The sequence below is a fragment of the Sorghum bicolor genome, chromosome 1, assembly GCF_000003195.3.
Source record: "Sorghum bicolor cultivar BTx623 chromosome 1, Sorghum_bicolor_NCBIv3, whole genome shotgun sequence".
Classification (NCBI taxonomy): Eukaryota; Viridiplantae; Streptophyta; class Magnoliopsida; order Poales; family Poaceae; genus Sorghum; species Sorghum bicolor.
This window is the reverse complement of record NC_012870.2, coordinates 54,337,321-54,354,611: the sequence shown is the minus strand read 5'-3', so window position 1 is coordinate 54,354,611 and position 17,291 is coordinate 54,337,321. Positions and strand designations below refer to the sequence as shown.

At 43.6% G+C, this 17,291-nt stretch overlaps 2 protein-coding genes across 2 annotated transcripts; both read right to left on the bottom strand.

The window, feature by feature from the left end:
• Positions 5,923-9,419, bottom strand: LOC110432180 (microtubule-associated protein 1S-like). The gene is made up of 2 exons (XM_021452129.1): positions 9,336-9,419; positions 5,923-6,855 (listed from the first exon to the last, which is right to left on the bottom strand). Exons 1-2 carry the CDS (start codon positions 9,417-9,419, stop codon positions 5,923-5,925), a joined length of 1,017 nt encoding a protein of 338 aa, XP_021307804.1.
• LOC8055098 (inositol-tetrakisphosphate 1-kinase 1) lies at positions 10,529-17,291 on the bottom strand. Its single transcript, XM_002464794.2, has 10 exons — positions 16,759-17,291; positions 15,029-15,110; positions 14,819-14,851; positions 14,435-14,555; positions 13,857-13,949; positions 12,733-12,852; positions 12,478-12,654; positions 12,213-12,268; positions 12,048-12,132; positions 10,529-11,114 (listed from the first exon to the last, which is right to left on the bottom strand). Exons 1-10 carry the CDS (start codon positions 16,968-16,970, stop codon positions 11,020-11,022), a joined length of 1,074 nt encoding a protein of 357 aa, XP_002464839.1. The 5' UTR covers positions 16,971-17,291; the 3' UTR covers positions 10,529-11,019.

The following is a 17,291-nucleotide window of genomic DNA, read 5'->3' as shown; positions in this document are numbered from 1 at the left end:
GTAGGCATGCATGATTATCACACAGTTGCGCTGCCAATATTATCAGGGACAGGATTTTCATCTTAGTGAATAATTTCAGATTAAACATTAACGTGCTGTTGTTGCTGTTTCACGAACACCCCACCCACCACCCCATCCACACACACAACAACAAAAATAACAGCCGCACCACCGCAAAAAAAACTCTATGAGATAACCACAAGTACCAATAATGATATGAGAAATTGCTAACAATACTGCAACAACAATTTTCAGAGACTGTCGTAAACGGTATCGATGGGTGGTTTCGAAACCGACACTACAGTATTGATTGTAAAGATGTGGCCTTTATAGAGATAGGCATTCAACCGCTACTAGAAATACATTTTCAGGTTTGCTCAAATGGATTTGTAAGGGTGGTTAGCTTAATGTAACTGCCCCTAGAAATAGATTTCCTAAGGTGGTGAGCTTTAACCAAGTGACTCTGCAAATGAACATTTACAGTCTCCCCTAGAAATACTTTAGATTTTTGAAATTTCCTGCCATATTTGATTTCATATTCTCACACCATTTTTTACATATATGTACCGCCACATTTAATATACATATATATCATGATCCACTAATTCACCACTTCAAAGTACGCCATGGTTAGTAATGATGTTAGATGTATTAAAACTAAAATATTAACCACACTTCACATATTGTGTACATTATGTTTACAATGATTAGAGAGACAGATAGCACTAGTTATCTAAATTGATATCAATGGAGAATTAACCATAATGTCTCTCTCTAGATGGGAACCCTAGTTAGAAAGAAATCTATGAGCAAACTTCAAAAAAGATATTAGAGGTGGCATAATCTCACCTTTTAAAGCAAACTCATTCAAAGATTCTAGGGGCAAAACCTTCCCCCTCTATTTTTGCAATTCTTTAGCTTCTCCAAGAAATGAAGGGGCTCGGATTATGAGTCAACGATCTGAAGAGGAAGAAAGGATTTATAGAAAGTATTTTGAGCGGCGTTTCCCTTAATAATCCGCCTTGTAAATCCATATTCAAGCACAGTTTACTTAAGCTTGACGCCCTTAGAAAGCTCTTGTTTCTAGGGGTGGTCGGATTAAGTGAGCTGCCCTAGAAAAAAAAAGATAAATAATTGTAAAAATCATCAATCTAGTAGTTTGAGAGGACAAGGACAAGGGTTGTACTCAATTTCTAATCTATGTTCAGATGGGATCTGAATTACGCTGCAATCACCATCACCAAATCCTCCACAAATCTGTGATGGGGACCTCTTGCCCACCTTGCAAAACGTCTTTACAGTCCAACACCCTGAACGTAATGTAACGAATGATCCACCCAACTGACAAAGCAACCACCTCTCCTTTTTCAGCACCATGCATGTCTCCAGCTCTTGTGGTCAACACACATCTTGTTTGCAGCACAAACCATGCTAGCCAATATGACTGGTGAGGAAAATGGTGGAACCAAAATTTTCCACAACTAGATCTCCTGTATGACCCACGTACACACAACAATAAACTTTCATGACCGAATCTTAACTTTTGAGGTGCAGCAGAAAATTCGGTTTGCAAGAACCTATTAGAGGCTAAGATCAATTGTTATTGTGTGAGGTCTGGCTCCATACGTTGCCACTAGAGTATGCTTTGTCCAATGATCTAGGAAAACTTAATAGAACTGACAACAACATATGAATTGGAGGATGTTGGATCAATAATGACTATATATGTGCTAGTAATTATTGACGCTTTAGGTGCATGTATGAGTCATGGCTTCACCACAGAGTTCACTTTTACACGCACCAAAGCACATAACTACATAAGCATTAGCATAAATGAGAGAGCTGGAACATAACCATGCGAATATATATTGTTCTTTTTTTGTCCATTTTGCCTACCAGTCATTTTCTTTGTACCTATTGCAATATATTGCACAAGATCCAGATTTCAATTATTGTTCCAGCGCATTTTTTTATTTTAGTGAAGACAAGTTGAAACAACCTAGATTTTTCCACAAAGGGGAAAATCCACAGATTCGAATTATAATGTGATAATTCAAAAATTGAGCCATCACATTATCATATATCAGCTGTTATCATAGTCATACATCGTGAAAAAAACAAGATTACAACACATTTACTTTACAACTCTTGGTCAACAAGCCTATTACATCGTTTTTCTAGCGAAAACACACACCGTCTATATCAGAGTTGATGTAGCGCGTCAGCGGTGAAGGCTCCTCCTTCACGGGCAATCATCAAAGTCGGCGTAGTTTATCAGCGGGCGTAGCCTTCATCTCCGAACCAAACTTGAGCGCAGAAACGAGACCACCTAATCCTTCTATTCTCCGTAGTTATCGTCAAAGACCACGTTCAAAACCTGCTAAACAACTTTCAGTACGATTTGTACTGGCCACTGGCTCCCACCCTATGCTTTTGCGTAAGCTTTGTGGTAAGTGGAATGCAAAGGGTGATTCAAGAGGCCTACATATATGGCTGTAGTTTCTCCTATGCAAGTTCATCAGTATTTTATAATAATAATTCATCAAGTTTTAATCCATCTCAACCACACATCCATCCATCCATCCCATCACACACATCTCACCACACTCTCACTCTCTAGGCGGCAAGTACGACTCCCGCTCGTGCCTTGCCTCAACGGCCAACGCCGGATCCAACACAAACCCAGGGGAAGGTAGAAGGGACTCCTCTCTCTAGTCAAGTGAAGTTGTACTTAGGAAAGGTCCATAGCCGACGAATCGGCATATGTATCGATCGATCAACCAAAACTCTGCAGAGGTTTACACTAACCACAAGATCACCATCATCGACGGTGGCCCCCGTCTAGGCTGATTCCGAACTGCCTCCCAACTAAACACGATGCCACACTACCACTCAGAACTGGGGCCATACCGGAGTACCACCGGCATGCTGAGACTGTGAGGCGTAGTACCGGGCCCCCAAGGTCACTACGCTGTCTTAGGAGGGTGTGGGTCCTCATGCCCGTACCTCCCTACACTATCTGCTATCAACCTAGTAGTAGTGGCACCGCACTAGCTGGTCGTACATCCGTCCCGCACCATAATAAGGCGAGTGGCGTGTAAGGCTTCCTAAGACCCGGTCCACAGAACATCTCAGTCCTTAGGGTGACCAAACAGGACATCTTCACGAGGGGCCAACCGATGCCCCACTCGACGGGACATCCGGCTACCCCGTGCTAAACAGCACCTCCCATCCCGGCGCTTCGTCCCACGAAGACACTCCACTCCGGGACCTCTCCCTATCACATGTACCCGCCACAGGTAACTCTCATGGAGAACGCCCAGGTAGCGTCCCCCGGCAAGACTTGTCCCAAGACTCATCGTAGATCCTGCTCGGTCGACTCGACCCTCACCACACACCCAAGACACATGCCAAGATCTCCCCAAATCCATTACCATCTCATTATCCATTTATTGGCACCACGTGCCTTATCCACTCACATCCAATCTTCCACATTGCATCACATCATAGATATAATGCGTAGTAGAAGCAGTAGCAAGTAGTATGCAAGCATCTAACCTAACAGCGGGTGTGCGAGGGTTATAGGTTGCAACAAGGCAATGGCTCACAAGCATTTCTACCATGCAACCTATCATAGTTCATTTGCATAAAAGTAAAGCACTAGCATCTATAATATTGCATGTCTAATAGGATTCTACGAGGTTGGGTGGGACGTGGCACCTGTCGAGTGACATTTCCAAAATCCTCAGTTCACTTGTTGTTGTACTCATCCAAGATCCTTCTTTCCGCATGTCCTCCCTCCAACGGGTCCTGATCCGATCGAAGCTAACCCCAAAGCGACTACCTCATAAGTGACAAACAAGGCGAAACAATCAGACCACTAGACCTAGAAAGACTGCGAAAAGAGACGAAGAACACTGAAGAACAACTACACTAAGAGAGCACCGAAAGGATAACGACTTAGCCCTCTCGGTGGATATCCGATCCCTGGGCTAAAAGAAACGGGACTGGCTGTTCACTAAGTACGAGTCAGAGTCCTAGCCTAGCCAGTACTTCCTGGGTCAACTGAGTCAACCTGTACCGCTTTAATAAATGGTTTAGACTCTAACTCATTCTAAGCAACCACCACAGCTTACGGTCTCTCGATCCAAGTGTCATAGAGGTTGACAGGAATCGAAAAGACTATGAGCACGAGAAGTTCCTGTCTCTCTCAACCCATACGCCATTGTAGTTGGCGAGAGCCAAGAGGGGGTGGAACAAGGAGAGAAGAAAAGGGGAGTGGTCTACTTCTTCCCACCCACTCGCCATGGTAAGAGATGGGGGATTAGAAAGAGTGACACACAAGAACACGAGTGCTCAAACTACTTGTAGGGTACCACAACCTAGGTGCACTAAATGCACTAAGACATCACCAGGGTTCTTAGCGGTGCGGTTGTCACCACGAGAACCAAGGAAATGCTACGGTCGAATAGGTACAAGCATACAAGAGTTTAAACACAAAGAACCAAAAAGGTGGAAAAAGACACGGGTTTCACTTCCCATTGATCCACTTGCCATAGCGACAACGGGAATCACGGAATTGGAAACAAAACATTAAACAAGCAGAAGGGCTCAATCCGCATCTAACTGGATCGACGGGGATTGAGACCAAGAGAGAAGAACGAAATCACACTCTTCCAACCAACATGCCATAGAACGAAAAACGGTTGGTTAAAAGGGATACGACCCCACAATCTACTCCAACTCATAACACTTCACGACCTAGGTGCTTCTGAATCGGCACAAGGTCATTCCTATAGTTCCAGACGATGCGGTTGTCATCGTGGGAACTAGGGGAAATGCTCGGGTCTAGGTGGCATAAGCATACGAGATAGAATAAGATAAACATGCGAGAAACATGGTAAAGCCCGATGACCATGGCGAGGCGACTCGCGGCCATGAGCTCCACCTAACGAGTTGGCTTTCGTAAGTCCCACGAAGGTTGTCCTCTAATTCGTATCCCACTAGACTAGGTCACTTAGGTCTCGAGTGTGCGGATAAGAACCGCGTCGATAAAGACATCGAGTCCACGATGACCACGTCTGCGGGACAAGAACAAGAGCTAACGACCGTGGCGCGACAGAGTCAACTGAACACGGGAAACGAGTTACGCTCGGCATCGCGATCACGGTGGGACGAACCCACGATCGAAATGATCAAACGTATTACGATCCCCCGACCGGCTCGAAGGCACGATCCAAGGCGACAAGAACCACACAACCCGCAAGAACCACAACTTGACAAATGACTAAAAAACAACACCAACACGACGATATCTCGGAGTAGCACATTTCCATAGCACGAGAGAGAGAGAGATAGATAAATAGATAAATAGATAAATAGACCGGCACGAAGGCACGGCACAGGCATGGATATAGACGAAGATAGATCATGCATTAGACAAGATATGAGATGAATGATCATGTACAAACGACAGACAACGAAATGATGTATGAACGGATATGAATCAATATGGAGTTCCAACGTCGGCTAGGGTTTTGGGGGGGGTTTCGACCTTGCCGAACGCGAGGAAGGCGGCGGAGGCCTGCTGCTGCCACTCTGATCCGGCTATGATCTGCCGCCGACCAGCTGTGGCTTGCTGCGGCTGGTTGGAGACGGTTGCGGTTTGCTGCAGCGAGTCCAGGGGTTAGCCGAGGGCAGCAGCGTGGTCCAGCCATGCAGCAATGGTGCCCCAAGGGGCACATCCTCCCTGCAAGGTGTAGAACACGGCACGAAGGCCGATCTCAGCACAACAATGACGAGGTTGATGGATGGAGATGGAATAGGCAGAGTTTTGGGGCTTGAGACTCACGGCATGGTGGTTCGCTGCGTTCTCGGCTCCGGCAAAGGGAAGTGCTGCTGCTGAGCGTTCCAGTTGCGGCTTCACGACGGCAGGGGCAGGCTTGGCGAGGGCGCGTCGAGGTACCGGTCGCGGTGGCGTAGCTCTGGAACAGCTCGGCGGCATGGGCACGACGTGGTCACCGCGGCGAGCACGCGGCCAGGTGCTCGGGCGACGTCGCAGCTCGCGGACAGGGTGATGACCGCGGCGAGCTCAAAGCCGCGGTTCTGCTGCTGCTCGGTGTCGTGGGTTGCGGGGGCGCCAAGCGGTGCCTGACGTCGCGGGGCACCGAGGGGGGGCTTGGCAGCGCTGGGGCGTCCGCGCAGCCGGCCGTGGTCGTCGGGGTTCGGCCAGGGCTCGGCGTGGCCACGACAGGGTCCGTGCGCGACGTCGAGGGGAGCTTCGTCGGGGTCGCGGCCGACGTTGCTGCTGCTCGGCGTCTTGGTCGTCGGCGATGTTCGGAGAGGAGCAAGGCTCCGACTTGACGAACCAGGGACGTGGCACCGCGGCGACGGGGCGCATCGGGTGCTCGGCGAAGGGGCTCGCACTGGTGCCCGGCGCGCGGTATCGGTGGCTCTGTCGACGGCGTCGTGGGGTCGGGGCTCGGCGCGGCGAGGGTGCACGGCGTCTTGGGCGCGACGAGGTCGAGGGCGCGGACGCGTCAGGGCGAGGCTTCGCACGGCCGACGGTGGCGAGGGACGGAGCTCCGAGTCGGCTATGGCGGTGGCGGGTGCGCGGAAGAAGAAGGGCGAGCGGCTGCTGCTGCTTTTATACACGAGCGTTAGGGCTTCGGGGTGGAGGCGTCGATCCTCGGCGTCCGTGTCCGCAGCGGGACACGCGGCAGTGGATGCGGGCGCGCGCACGGAGCAGGAGGGGCGCGGGTGCGGCTCTGTCCACCCTAGGCGGCGGCGGCGGCGGCCTGGGAGAGCTGGGCGCGCGGCTAGGGTTGGCCAGGGAGGGTGCGTCGCGTCCTGGGCCTAGCAGGCCGGTTGGGGTGCTGGGCCGCGCGTGGGTGCTCGCCTGAAGGGCGCCCAGGCTGGGCCGAGGCAGGGGAGGGGAGCGGGCCGGCCTGGCTGGGCTGGTGGTGATAGCAGGCCGGAAGGGGAGAAGGTTGGCCGGGCCTGGTGCGCGGGATGGGCTAAGGAGAGGAGGCAGGGAGGTTGGTCCAGCAGGAGAAGGGCGAGCTGGGCTACAGCGAGAGAAAGAGAAGGAGTTGGAGCCCAAGAGAAGAAGGAAGGCTTTTCCATTTTGCTAAAATGGTTGAGAGGAAAAGGAAAAAGAGATTGAGATGAGTCGCCAAAAATTCAAGATAGATTTAGCGGCGGAGATTTAGAGATGAGATCAACAAGAGAAAAGGTTGAGAAGGGATTCGCTTCGTCTTTGAGATAGGCTCAACGAAGATTCAAGAAGACTTGTTACGGATTGTGCACTCCAAAAGAAACTCAAAACCCTAAACAAGACCCAACTTAAGATGACTCACGAATAGAAGCACTTGCCCACAAACAAATCTATATGTGTGCCACGATTTGTTAGCGGGTTAGGATCGAGTTAGATCTAAAACTATATGGTTCACATGATAATAGGAAAAAAATTTTAAAAAGCTCGTATTTTTAGTTTTCGTAAAAATCTGGATGTTACACAAGTATCTCCAGAAAGTTTGACCAATGAATTCTAAGTTTAACGTAGATTGCTGTACTTTTTTCATTTTCTTTGTTTATTTGTTTGTCTCTTGACGCTCCTGTTTGTTTTCTTTATCTAAACTGAGAAAGCCCCATTAATTAAGCTTGTCCATAAACTTTATCCTGGAAGCAAGATTTGACATTGATAAATAGTCATCAATAAATAAACTTGTGCCATGAAGTCCACAAAGGTATAGTACGGTGATAACTCATGAAATTAAAAAAGAAACACAATACCCCACCACCACACACATTGACAGACATATACACAAAATTCTCTGAATTCTTTCGCCAACCTAAGAAGTATGCCATATGGTGGTAAGGCATCAAATCGAAAAATGACAGATGCTTTTCCCCCCAAATTCTTTCTTTCTCCATGTGCCTAAAGTGCATTGATTAACGCAATAATCCTACCACCGAAACACATAATCGCATGGGGCCCTGAAGAATCCCTTGCCGACGAATAGTTTTTCAGATATATACTACACGATCGAGCATCATAACGAGGAAGAGCGAAAATTCCAGATATTGTGTCAGAGAGAAAGGGACATATCAGAAATATGGTATGCAATTTGTCAGTGCTTGAGCACCTACCCAAACCCAAGAGATTGAGTGCAAAAGAAAAAAGATAGCAATTCACTAGAATCATTATACCCGGTTAGAAATTTTTTGTTCTGTGACTACTAACTTTACTGTGTAATAGTTAGTTCATTTATCTCAAAGAATAAGCATCTGCATCTTGAAATCATGTCCTATTCTCCATGGAACAAAATCACTTTATGTTCATTATCTGAATTAAACATGAGCCGTTAGTTAAGTGGCATCAGATTCCTTATGTCGTGGACGAAGCAAGCAGGGCAATGATTGCTAATAGCAACCTATCATTAGGACCAAATCTTGCTGTTTGCCTTGTGTTTGCTAGTTGCTGTGGCCAAACTATCGTCAGGTCCAAATTGAGGAGCCCAGAAAGCAGGGCAAACCAACCTCCACAATTAAGTAGTAGTTCATTTTGCGCCATAGCATATGACTAGGACCAATCATATGGGGCATGCTGGAAGTACTCCTAAAATATGTTGCTTTCAGAAAGGGACTTTGGATAGAGTTGATGTGTTTGTTTCAACTATTTCTTTAAAAAACAAAACAGAACACCCTGACATAAGGATGCAACATCACACGCTCAATACCTAAAAGATTTCATGACCTAGCTAGCACTTGCTTATTGGAGGCGTTGAAATTAAAAAATAGTTGATGTGTACCAATCCTCCTTTGCAAAGGGCTATGTGTTGACTTGGTTGTGGATTTGTGAGGTGCATCAAACCTGATGATTGGATGATGAAGTAGGTACTAGTAACCAAAAAAATTAAAGTTTTGTTGATTAACTTGATTAGTATGCAGTTTGTTCATTGCGTAATGTGAGATAAAGTAAGTGATCCTGACCGATGAGGATAATTTTCAAAGAGCCATCATCATGTAGTTATTAAATGTGAAAAGTATGGGTGGACAAATCATGGCTTGACGCTTCACCATACGATAATTGTGATATATTACTAGTATGTTCCGATCATCACAACAAACGTAATCACTGATGAGAGATAGTTGATCCTGGCTAATCTGTGTTTGACACCCATATATGTTTCCGTGTTTCAGTGTCTACAAATGAATGAATGAATGAATGAATGAATGAATGAATGAATGAATGAATGAATGATACATCACTCAATTCGTAGTTAGAGTACCCATCACTGTATACGTGTGTAAATAGAACAGTCTAGATTCACCTGTATTCTATGCAGACGCAGGAATTTACTCTCTATTTTCAAGTTTCTGATCGTATTCACAGATGCAGTCAGCAAGCTTGTCATCTCTATAGAATCTCTGTTCATACTCCTGTCAGTCTCAAGCAGTCAAGCCTGAGCAATTTCACATTGTGGTACTGTATTGATCAAATGAATGACGGGCAGCAAGAAATTAAAGAACAAGAAAGGACAGAGACATCGCTTCTTAGAATTCAGGACATTGAAATAGCCCAGGTGAATCAGTTAGGCAGTGATCTTAGATGGCTAAAGTTTAGCTGGGACAATTTGGATCCTCTAGCTAACTAGTGTTTATTTACCATGCTGCCTATACTTTTATTGACCCCGATATGGACACGGAAGAAAGGAAGGGTAATTTTGTCTTTAACCATGTTTAAGTTGGGTTTAACAAGGTTGGAACAGCTAAAGGGATTTAAATTTAGCTAAGTTTTAGCTGTCTCGGCTTGGATCCCTCGCAGCTAAAGTTCTGGTGGATCCAAAGCCTTAACTTAAGGGACGAACTAACGAAAATGGTTTGGTCGAGCATTCAGGCCGAATTAGCTGAAAATAACGCTGATCGATCAGTGGGGTGACGTCATCAGGCTAATATATGCGCCCAGGCTAATATATGCGCCCTCGAACTTAAAGGTCTTGTTTGGATGTAGTCGGATTCGCATCAATATACATGTGTTGGGGTGGATTTGAGTGGAACTTGAACTAAATTTCACCCCAATCCACTCCAACACATGTGGATTGAGGTGAATCCGATAACATCCAAACAAGGCCTAAAAGCTTTTACAACCTTTTGTAAAAAAATCTGACGAAGAGAATAGATTTTCCAGTAGGTCGCGTCCACAGCATTTACTTGACATAATGACATGTAACAGCCTGACAGGTGACGAAAGGTGATCATCATACTGAAGGAGTTTTTCCTATGTGCGGCCAGGCTGCTATGAACGAGACAGGTAACTGGAGTATGGGAGGTCGCAGGCCGTTGGCTGCATTGGTATGTGTTGAAAATAAGAGTGAAAGCTAAATGATGACCTCTCTCTGTTCACAACTCACAAGTCAATTTTTACGCGTGACTTGCGATCTCACCAAAAGCTTCAGGAAAGTGTCAGCTCTCAAGGGGACTGTCAAGCTAAATGATGCCAAAACTCTCAAGGGGACTGTCAGCGGACATTGCTAACTGGATGCATCAGTTTTCAGTTGGCCTTCACATTACAAGTTCAGTCAGATGTTTTGAGTCCTATGCAAAATTTGCTGACCTCTCAATCATCAAGATTCAAGAACGAGGCATCGGTTAGGTAACAAAAAGATGAAAGCAAAAACTCTAAGGACTAGCTACGACACCTTGCTGCAAAGAAGCCAAGGTTGGCACTCAGTAAAACGATTTCCACAGGTTGGGCACTGAGTTAAAACCGATTTTACACAGGCTGGGTGCGGAGCCAAAACCTTTCTTCAGATACTGCCCCGGCCCAAACACTGCATTTTTCCATGATTTCTGGTATGTGCCTTCAGTTAAGGCATCGGCACCTCATTCATGCTAAGACCCATCCCATCCCCTTGCTATGTACAAACTGGAAAACCTATCTAGTTGCCACTGTTACATGGCCTGGCTGGCATCTGTTGATAGCCTCCATCTCAAAAGTAGAATCTTCTCCACGCTTCAGCTCCCACTTAGATGCCTCTTGTATTTGCTTTGCACGAGGCTTAGCAGGAAGTCAGTAAATATGTGCTCATATCCTGGCATCTTGCCATACCCTGCAGAATTTAAGCTATAACAGTCAGGAAACACAACACTGCAACAATATCACGCTTTATTTCGCAACATACATGCTTTGGGAGCAATTCTGAAATGGTAAACAAGCTTACGCAACAACAGATTTGTGAAACTGATCTTGAAATGTACAGCTTTATCCCAAAGAGGTTGCTATAATCTCATGTCAAGTAAAGCCAAATATGTGAATTCTAAATCATCATGTTCAATGTATCTTTAAATTTCACCCAGAAGCACATATGAAGCTAAACATGTCCATGTATCTGTGGGTTGGATACTAAGGAGGCTACCCAGGCTAGAACAATGAAAGGCCAGCATGTTTGGTTAGCTGGGCCAGCCCCTAAGCCAGGTCTGAGTTGCGCAACAGAGATCTGATAACCTGGCTCTATCAGAATGTGAAAATTGACCATTTATTCATCTGGGGCCTGGTTCAGCACTCCAGCTTGTGCAACTTGGGCCTTCACCCCTGGCTCCACTGCCTGTACAGATGCCTGACCAGCCCACAAAACAACCCACCAAACACTACCTCAAGCAATGCAGTCCAGGATGTCTATCCATAACCCAACCAAACACACCCATTTTGCATGTGAGTAACCAGGTCTTCACTGGCCTGGCCAATGGTCCTAGCCTGGCTAAGCTTACGCCACCCATCTAACCATGCCTTATACAAATGCAGCCATAGCAGTATTCCCAGCTACGATTATATAATAGCTATATGATGTCCATAAACCTTACAAAATAAACATTTACAACCAAGACATACATTGAAGGGAAATAAATTCCATCTAACAAGAGAGCAATCATTAAGAAAGCTAGAGACCCCACAAATTGCACCCATTATAACTAGCCTGTGCATGCACAAAAACACACAGGAGGGGAAGTAGAGGCAACAAACAATATTGAAAATAATAACTTACCAGGAAAATAGTTGATGTCAATGACATAGTACCGATCCTTTCTTCCATGTTCTCTAATAATATCTATGTTAAACAGTCTAAGACCCTGATAAATTTTACAGTGTCAGGTGAGCTAATCAATGTCAAGAGTTGCATAGGGCCAATATGAATGAGATTTATTCATACCAGTCGGCGTCGAAGCTCCTTGCCAAGTTTCTCTAGAAGTGGCTTTGGAGGAAGTTCTGTCACAAGAGAAATTAGTGTCATCAGTTAAAACCATATAATTAACAGGGAAATTAACAAGTACACACTTCTAAGAGACTGAACAGCTTCAGTACAACATTTTTAACAGAAACAAAAAATCATAGACATCAATCATTAGGTGAAGCAGGTTGCAATAGCTTAAACCAATGCAGATTTTAAATTGATTTTACTGGCACAGAAATATTACCTGCAATACAAGGGTCAACATCTGCATCTTCTGCATTATTTGTAGCACATGAAACTCTTGGGAATCTAAAGATGCCATCATTGTTTCCCAAGTCATATGTGTTGACATCAGGAAGTGAAAACCTGCGGACAACCTGTATTGTTTCACCAACAATATATACCTTAAATAGGATCCCACCTGTACAGATAGCAATGTCAGTTGCAGCATAGATCAAATATTTTGCAAATACAAACAGGAGAGGAAATAAATATTTACCATGATTGACAAATTCCTGGAGAACCAAAGGAGGATCAAGCAAAGGCAACGATGCTTCCACATACGCAAGGGATAGCTCATGAGATTTTGATGTTCCATCAGCGACCAATGGTTTGGCAACTGCAAAACAAGGACTATTATTTACACCAGAAACTTTACCCTGTAATGTTTTGAATTGATACAGCTTATGAACAATAACAGATGAACATAGGCAAGCTAGAACCAAAAATAAATGGGGGTGAAACTTAAGCATTACAAGAGAATCATTCAAACAGCCTTCATAATTAGTCAACTTGGAAATGGAGGTAAAACTTAAATGCTTAAGAGAATTCTTGAAACCATAAGTTGCCGCATTCTTAGTTAGTTGAATTGGAAAGAATATGGACAAGAGCAATTTTGTAACAGCAAATATCCCTGTTACACTCTATACCCAGACAAGCCTCACCTACATTCCCATTTAATTACTCACCTGGTAAACATTAACAAGCTAGTATGTAAACCAATTTCAACAAAAGATTTGAAATAATTCTACATGTCCTTGACTCGAAAAAACCCTAGAGATTGAAACCCTTAATTAGTTTGATAATTGCGTCTTTTCCATGAAAGGTACACTTTGTATACAGCAATGAAGCACACAAAGAAAACTACAGGAACAGGCCTAATTCAAAAACAAACAGAAAGATATTTGTATATCTAATAGCAAATCACCAAAGGAAGACTAACTCTAATAAATTCATAACAAAAAAATGAAAGCCACTAATTCTAGATCATCGTAACATTTTTTTTTTTGAGGAAACGGCAGGGAAGTCCCCCTACCTATATTTTTTCTTTTTTCATTGCTATAAACAAAGGTAATAACAAATAATAACTGTACATCTGTACAAGGATCATCGTAACATTAGGTCATATTTTACTCAAAACACATAAATTTCTGTCAACAACTCACTTCAAGAAACAACTATTTGTGCCCCTGTTGTAAAGTTGAGATGGCCTGGTAAGCTCAATGCAAAAAATTCTATGTGTAGTACATTTTCGGAGTTCATATTTTTTTTCTATATATAAAATTTTCAAGTTGTTTCTTTGACAAATAACATGATCATAACTGGAAGGTGTGAATTACTCACCCAAAGGCAAGCTTAGTCCAGCCTTAGCAACTGCATCAGGTATAGAAGATGGATCTTTCATGATGACTAGTTGTCGTGGAGCGCAAACCTCACCTATAATAATTATCACAAGAAATAATAAAGAGAAGATCGAGACATTATTTCCCCAGAATAAAAGGTACATAACTCATCCAGCTACATGGCAATATTAGAATTGTAATTTTACATTTTAAGCAAGCTAGAAAACAATTATGAATATTCAAAAGTAGAGCTATCCAACTAAGCAGTGTCTCTGATCCCAAGCCAATACAATTATAGTTTGCGAAAGAATACCAATAATTTAATTTAAATATTGTCTAATTAGGATTTCACCTAATGCCAGATAAATTTAAGAGCACATAAACAATTGCACTGTTCATTTCCTCATTATTGTGTCTTTGCAATAGTGCCCCCTCTCCCTCTCTTAGGATCTATGTTACTCTAGTCTAGAGCACAACATATCAAATTAACTTACACTAAAAGAATATCAAGAGCAAAGATAGCTCATCACATAAATATATTTGCTAATACATGAATGCCAACACAGTAAGAAATATTACCATAACCATCGGACAAGTTCAAATCAGCAACTTCTTGTAGCATTGATTGGCGATTGTGCAAATGTTGGATAGCATTTGGTGGGTCAAGGACAGTCACTTCTGGGTGCTCTTCACGATAATCCTTCAAGAATATGAAAAAATTGAATTGCAGAGGAAAACACAATAGTCTACATTAAGAATGTTTAATGCGAAAGTACTGCAGTAAGTCTCATAATGTTGCAACCATGCTTTTAACTGAAACATAATGCCTAAATGCATGTTGCAAACAGAAACAACTACACGAGAAACATAATAGTAGCTACACAGGATGCACACCCTGTTAGCAGGTGTACACAACTATCCATGGCACAAAAAAAAGCTTCCACTTTGGTGCTCAGAGCTTACCTCCAAAACTTGCTGCCACTCCTTACTAGTAAGCTGACAAGAAGAAAGCATGAAAATCAGTCAAAGCAAACAAAATCAACATGGGAGTACAAAAGCAGAGAAGTGCATCTGGATGTTCAAAAGAACCTATGCAAGAAATAAAGGATACCCAAAACTACAATATCCAAGATTTAATTTAATGAACCTCAAGAGAAAGACATAGGGATGGACCTTGTGCAAAATGATGTCAAATGGACCTTGTTCAGAGAGAGGGCACGTTTCATCAATTGATACGAAATGAATGCCTTTCTTCCTAAACAAATGCAGAATTACAAAAAGGCTCATCAAATGATATAAAACCACGGCAGGTAAGAGTATAATGATCATATTAACAAGCATGAACTAGCAGGATCATCTAAAAGCAACAAATGAAAAAAAATTCTGGCAGCTCCAACACCTCAATATTAATAAATAAATATTTATGAAGCTGAAGTAGAAAGGATAATCACATCTTGGAAACAAATTTTAAGATTTCCTGAGTTACGTAGGCTCTACTTGATTTTGAACAAGGAAACCAAGAAATAATATATAAACCTATTCAAAGTAAACTTAATATAGCCTGTTTTTGCATGATCATATATCCCTGTAGCAACCTCAGGCTACATATGACATATTATCAAAGTTTCATCATAAGCTTTGTTGGTTCAGAAACTTCATGTTCTTCCAATATAACAAAGGATAATGCACTAATCGAAACATGAATATATGTTATCTGATGTAAAAATATGACTAATATGCTTCACCTACACATTATACACACACTAATACTAACAATTTAATTCGCTGGAAGCTAACAGGTACACCATAAGCATCCAACCTTTCCTATTTTCAAGTACATGACTACATGAGACATCATAATTGCAATAAAAAAATCTACAACAACAAACATAGTTGATTCAGAAGTTAAATGCTTCAGAGACTATTGAAACACGCAAAATCTATACAAACTATGCTACAAAAGAAATATGAAAATATTCTCTTCTCACAGAGAAAACAAAGATGTCCCTGTTCCAATTATTTCATTTCCTTTTTCCACCATCTTTTATCGATGTGAGCATGTACCAAGTCTTTGTCAAGTCATAATTAATATCCACATTGTAGTATAATTTGGGGTGAATCTTAATTCAAGGAAGTTTTAGACTTTGGCAAACAGTCAGGCAGATTATTTTGGTCATCTGGTCAATTTAAACACATATCCAAGACATGTGATGTAGTTATCCACAAGAATATTCCAATATGAGAATCCAAGATGCCATCCAAATGTAACTTGTATATATAAAATTAGGTGGATACTGAAAGCTTGAATTAGAATTAACATTTGACAAGAAGCCTCCCAGACTGCTTCCAGCACTAGTAAAATAATATGTCCCCCCTCTCCCAACACTTAAGTCCAAAGCTATGAAAACTCAGGTAGAAGCCACTAGGCATGCACTTAAGTGTCACGAGATCATCTTTCCTTGTCCACAGAAACTACGCAGTCAATTCCATTGCATCCAAAACCACAGAAATCAAAGTAGTTAACAATAAAATGAGTCCCCCCCCCCCAACAACCCCAATTCGTACCCTGCTGAATCAACAAAATTCACTTCCCTTAGGAGGATTTGTCCAACAAGGTTAACACCATAGTCTGATCAGAATGCAGATTGAACAATTAATAAATCCCCCACCCACCTGACCCAAAGTCTTAAGCCTCCTAACCACTATTTCCATTTCGTTAGCGTTGGTCCAGGGAAAATTAAATGAAACAGAAACCACATCACTTTCAGTCAGTCAACCAAATCGGGCACCACAGTCCACAGCACCCCCACACGCCTCTTCTCATGGGGAGGGGGAGAGAACCACACAAAAGATTTCCAGGCTTTGACGCGGGGGGGGATCAGCAGGTCTCTTCTTTTCTTTACCTGGCGAGCGCGAGCAGTTTGGGCTGCAGAAAGCTCTTGACCTTCTTCTTGGTGAGAGCGTACCCCACCACCAGCTGCTGCGGCTGCTGCTGCTGCTGCCCCGCAGCGGAGGCGGGCGGCGGGGACGAAGGCACCACCGTCTCCCCGACCACAGTCACAGCCGCCGCCGCGGCCCCAGCCTCATCGTCCGACACCTCCCCGTGCACCCTCATCCCCGCAAACCCTAACCCTAACCCCCGTCGAGGAATGGCAATGGAACCGCCGCTCCCCACCGAAAAATACCTCGAAAAATCGGAGAAAATCCAGGAAAAAAAATCGGCGGCGATCGGGGGGCAAGGAATTCGCGGACAGGGACGGTTCGAGAGGAAGATTTTAGGAGGGGATGGGGATAGGAGCAGAGAGAAGATGAATTTTTTTTTCCGCACAAAGTGTTTTCTTTTTTTTTCTTTTTCTTTTTGGAGCTTTGCGTTTAATGGCGAGGCGAGTGTGAAGAGAGAGAGAGGGGGGGAGGAGAAGAAGCAAAGCAGGCGGAG

Bases quoted from the DNA above. Each gene is read 5' to 3' on its own strand.
- LOC110432180 (XM_021452129.1), bottom strand. From the start codon at position 9,419: ATGACAAGCTTGCTGACTGCATCTGTGAATACGATCAGAAACTTGAAA. The intron at 6,856-9,335 runs GTGAATCTAGAC...CCGGCCTGCTAG, and splicing joins TGCGTCTGCATAGAATACAG to GCCCAGGACGCGACGCACCC.
- LOC8055098 (XM_002464794.2), bottom strand. From the start codon at position 16,970: ATGAGGGTGCACGGGGAGGTGTCGGACGATGAGGCTGGGGCCGCGGCG. The intron at 15,111-16,758 runs GTAAAGAAAAGA...GCATTTGTTTAG, and splicing joins AAACTGCTCGCGCTCGCCAG to GAAGAAAGGCATTCATTTCG. The intron at 14,556-14,818 runs GTAAGCTCTGAG...ATATTCTTGAAG, and splicing joins AGTGGCAGCAAGTTTTGGAG to GATTATCGTGAAGAGCACCC.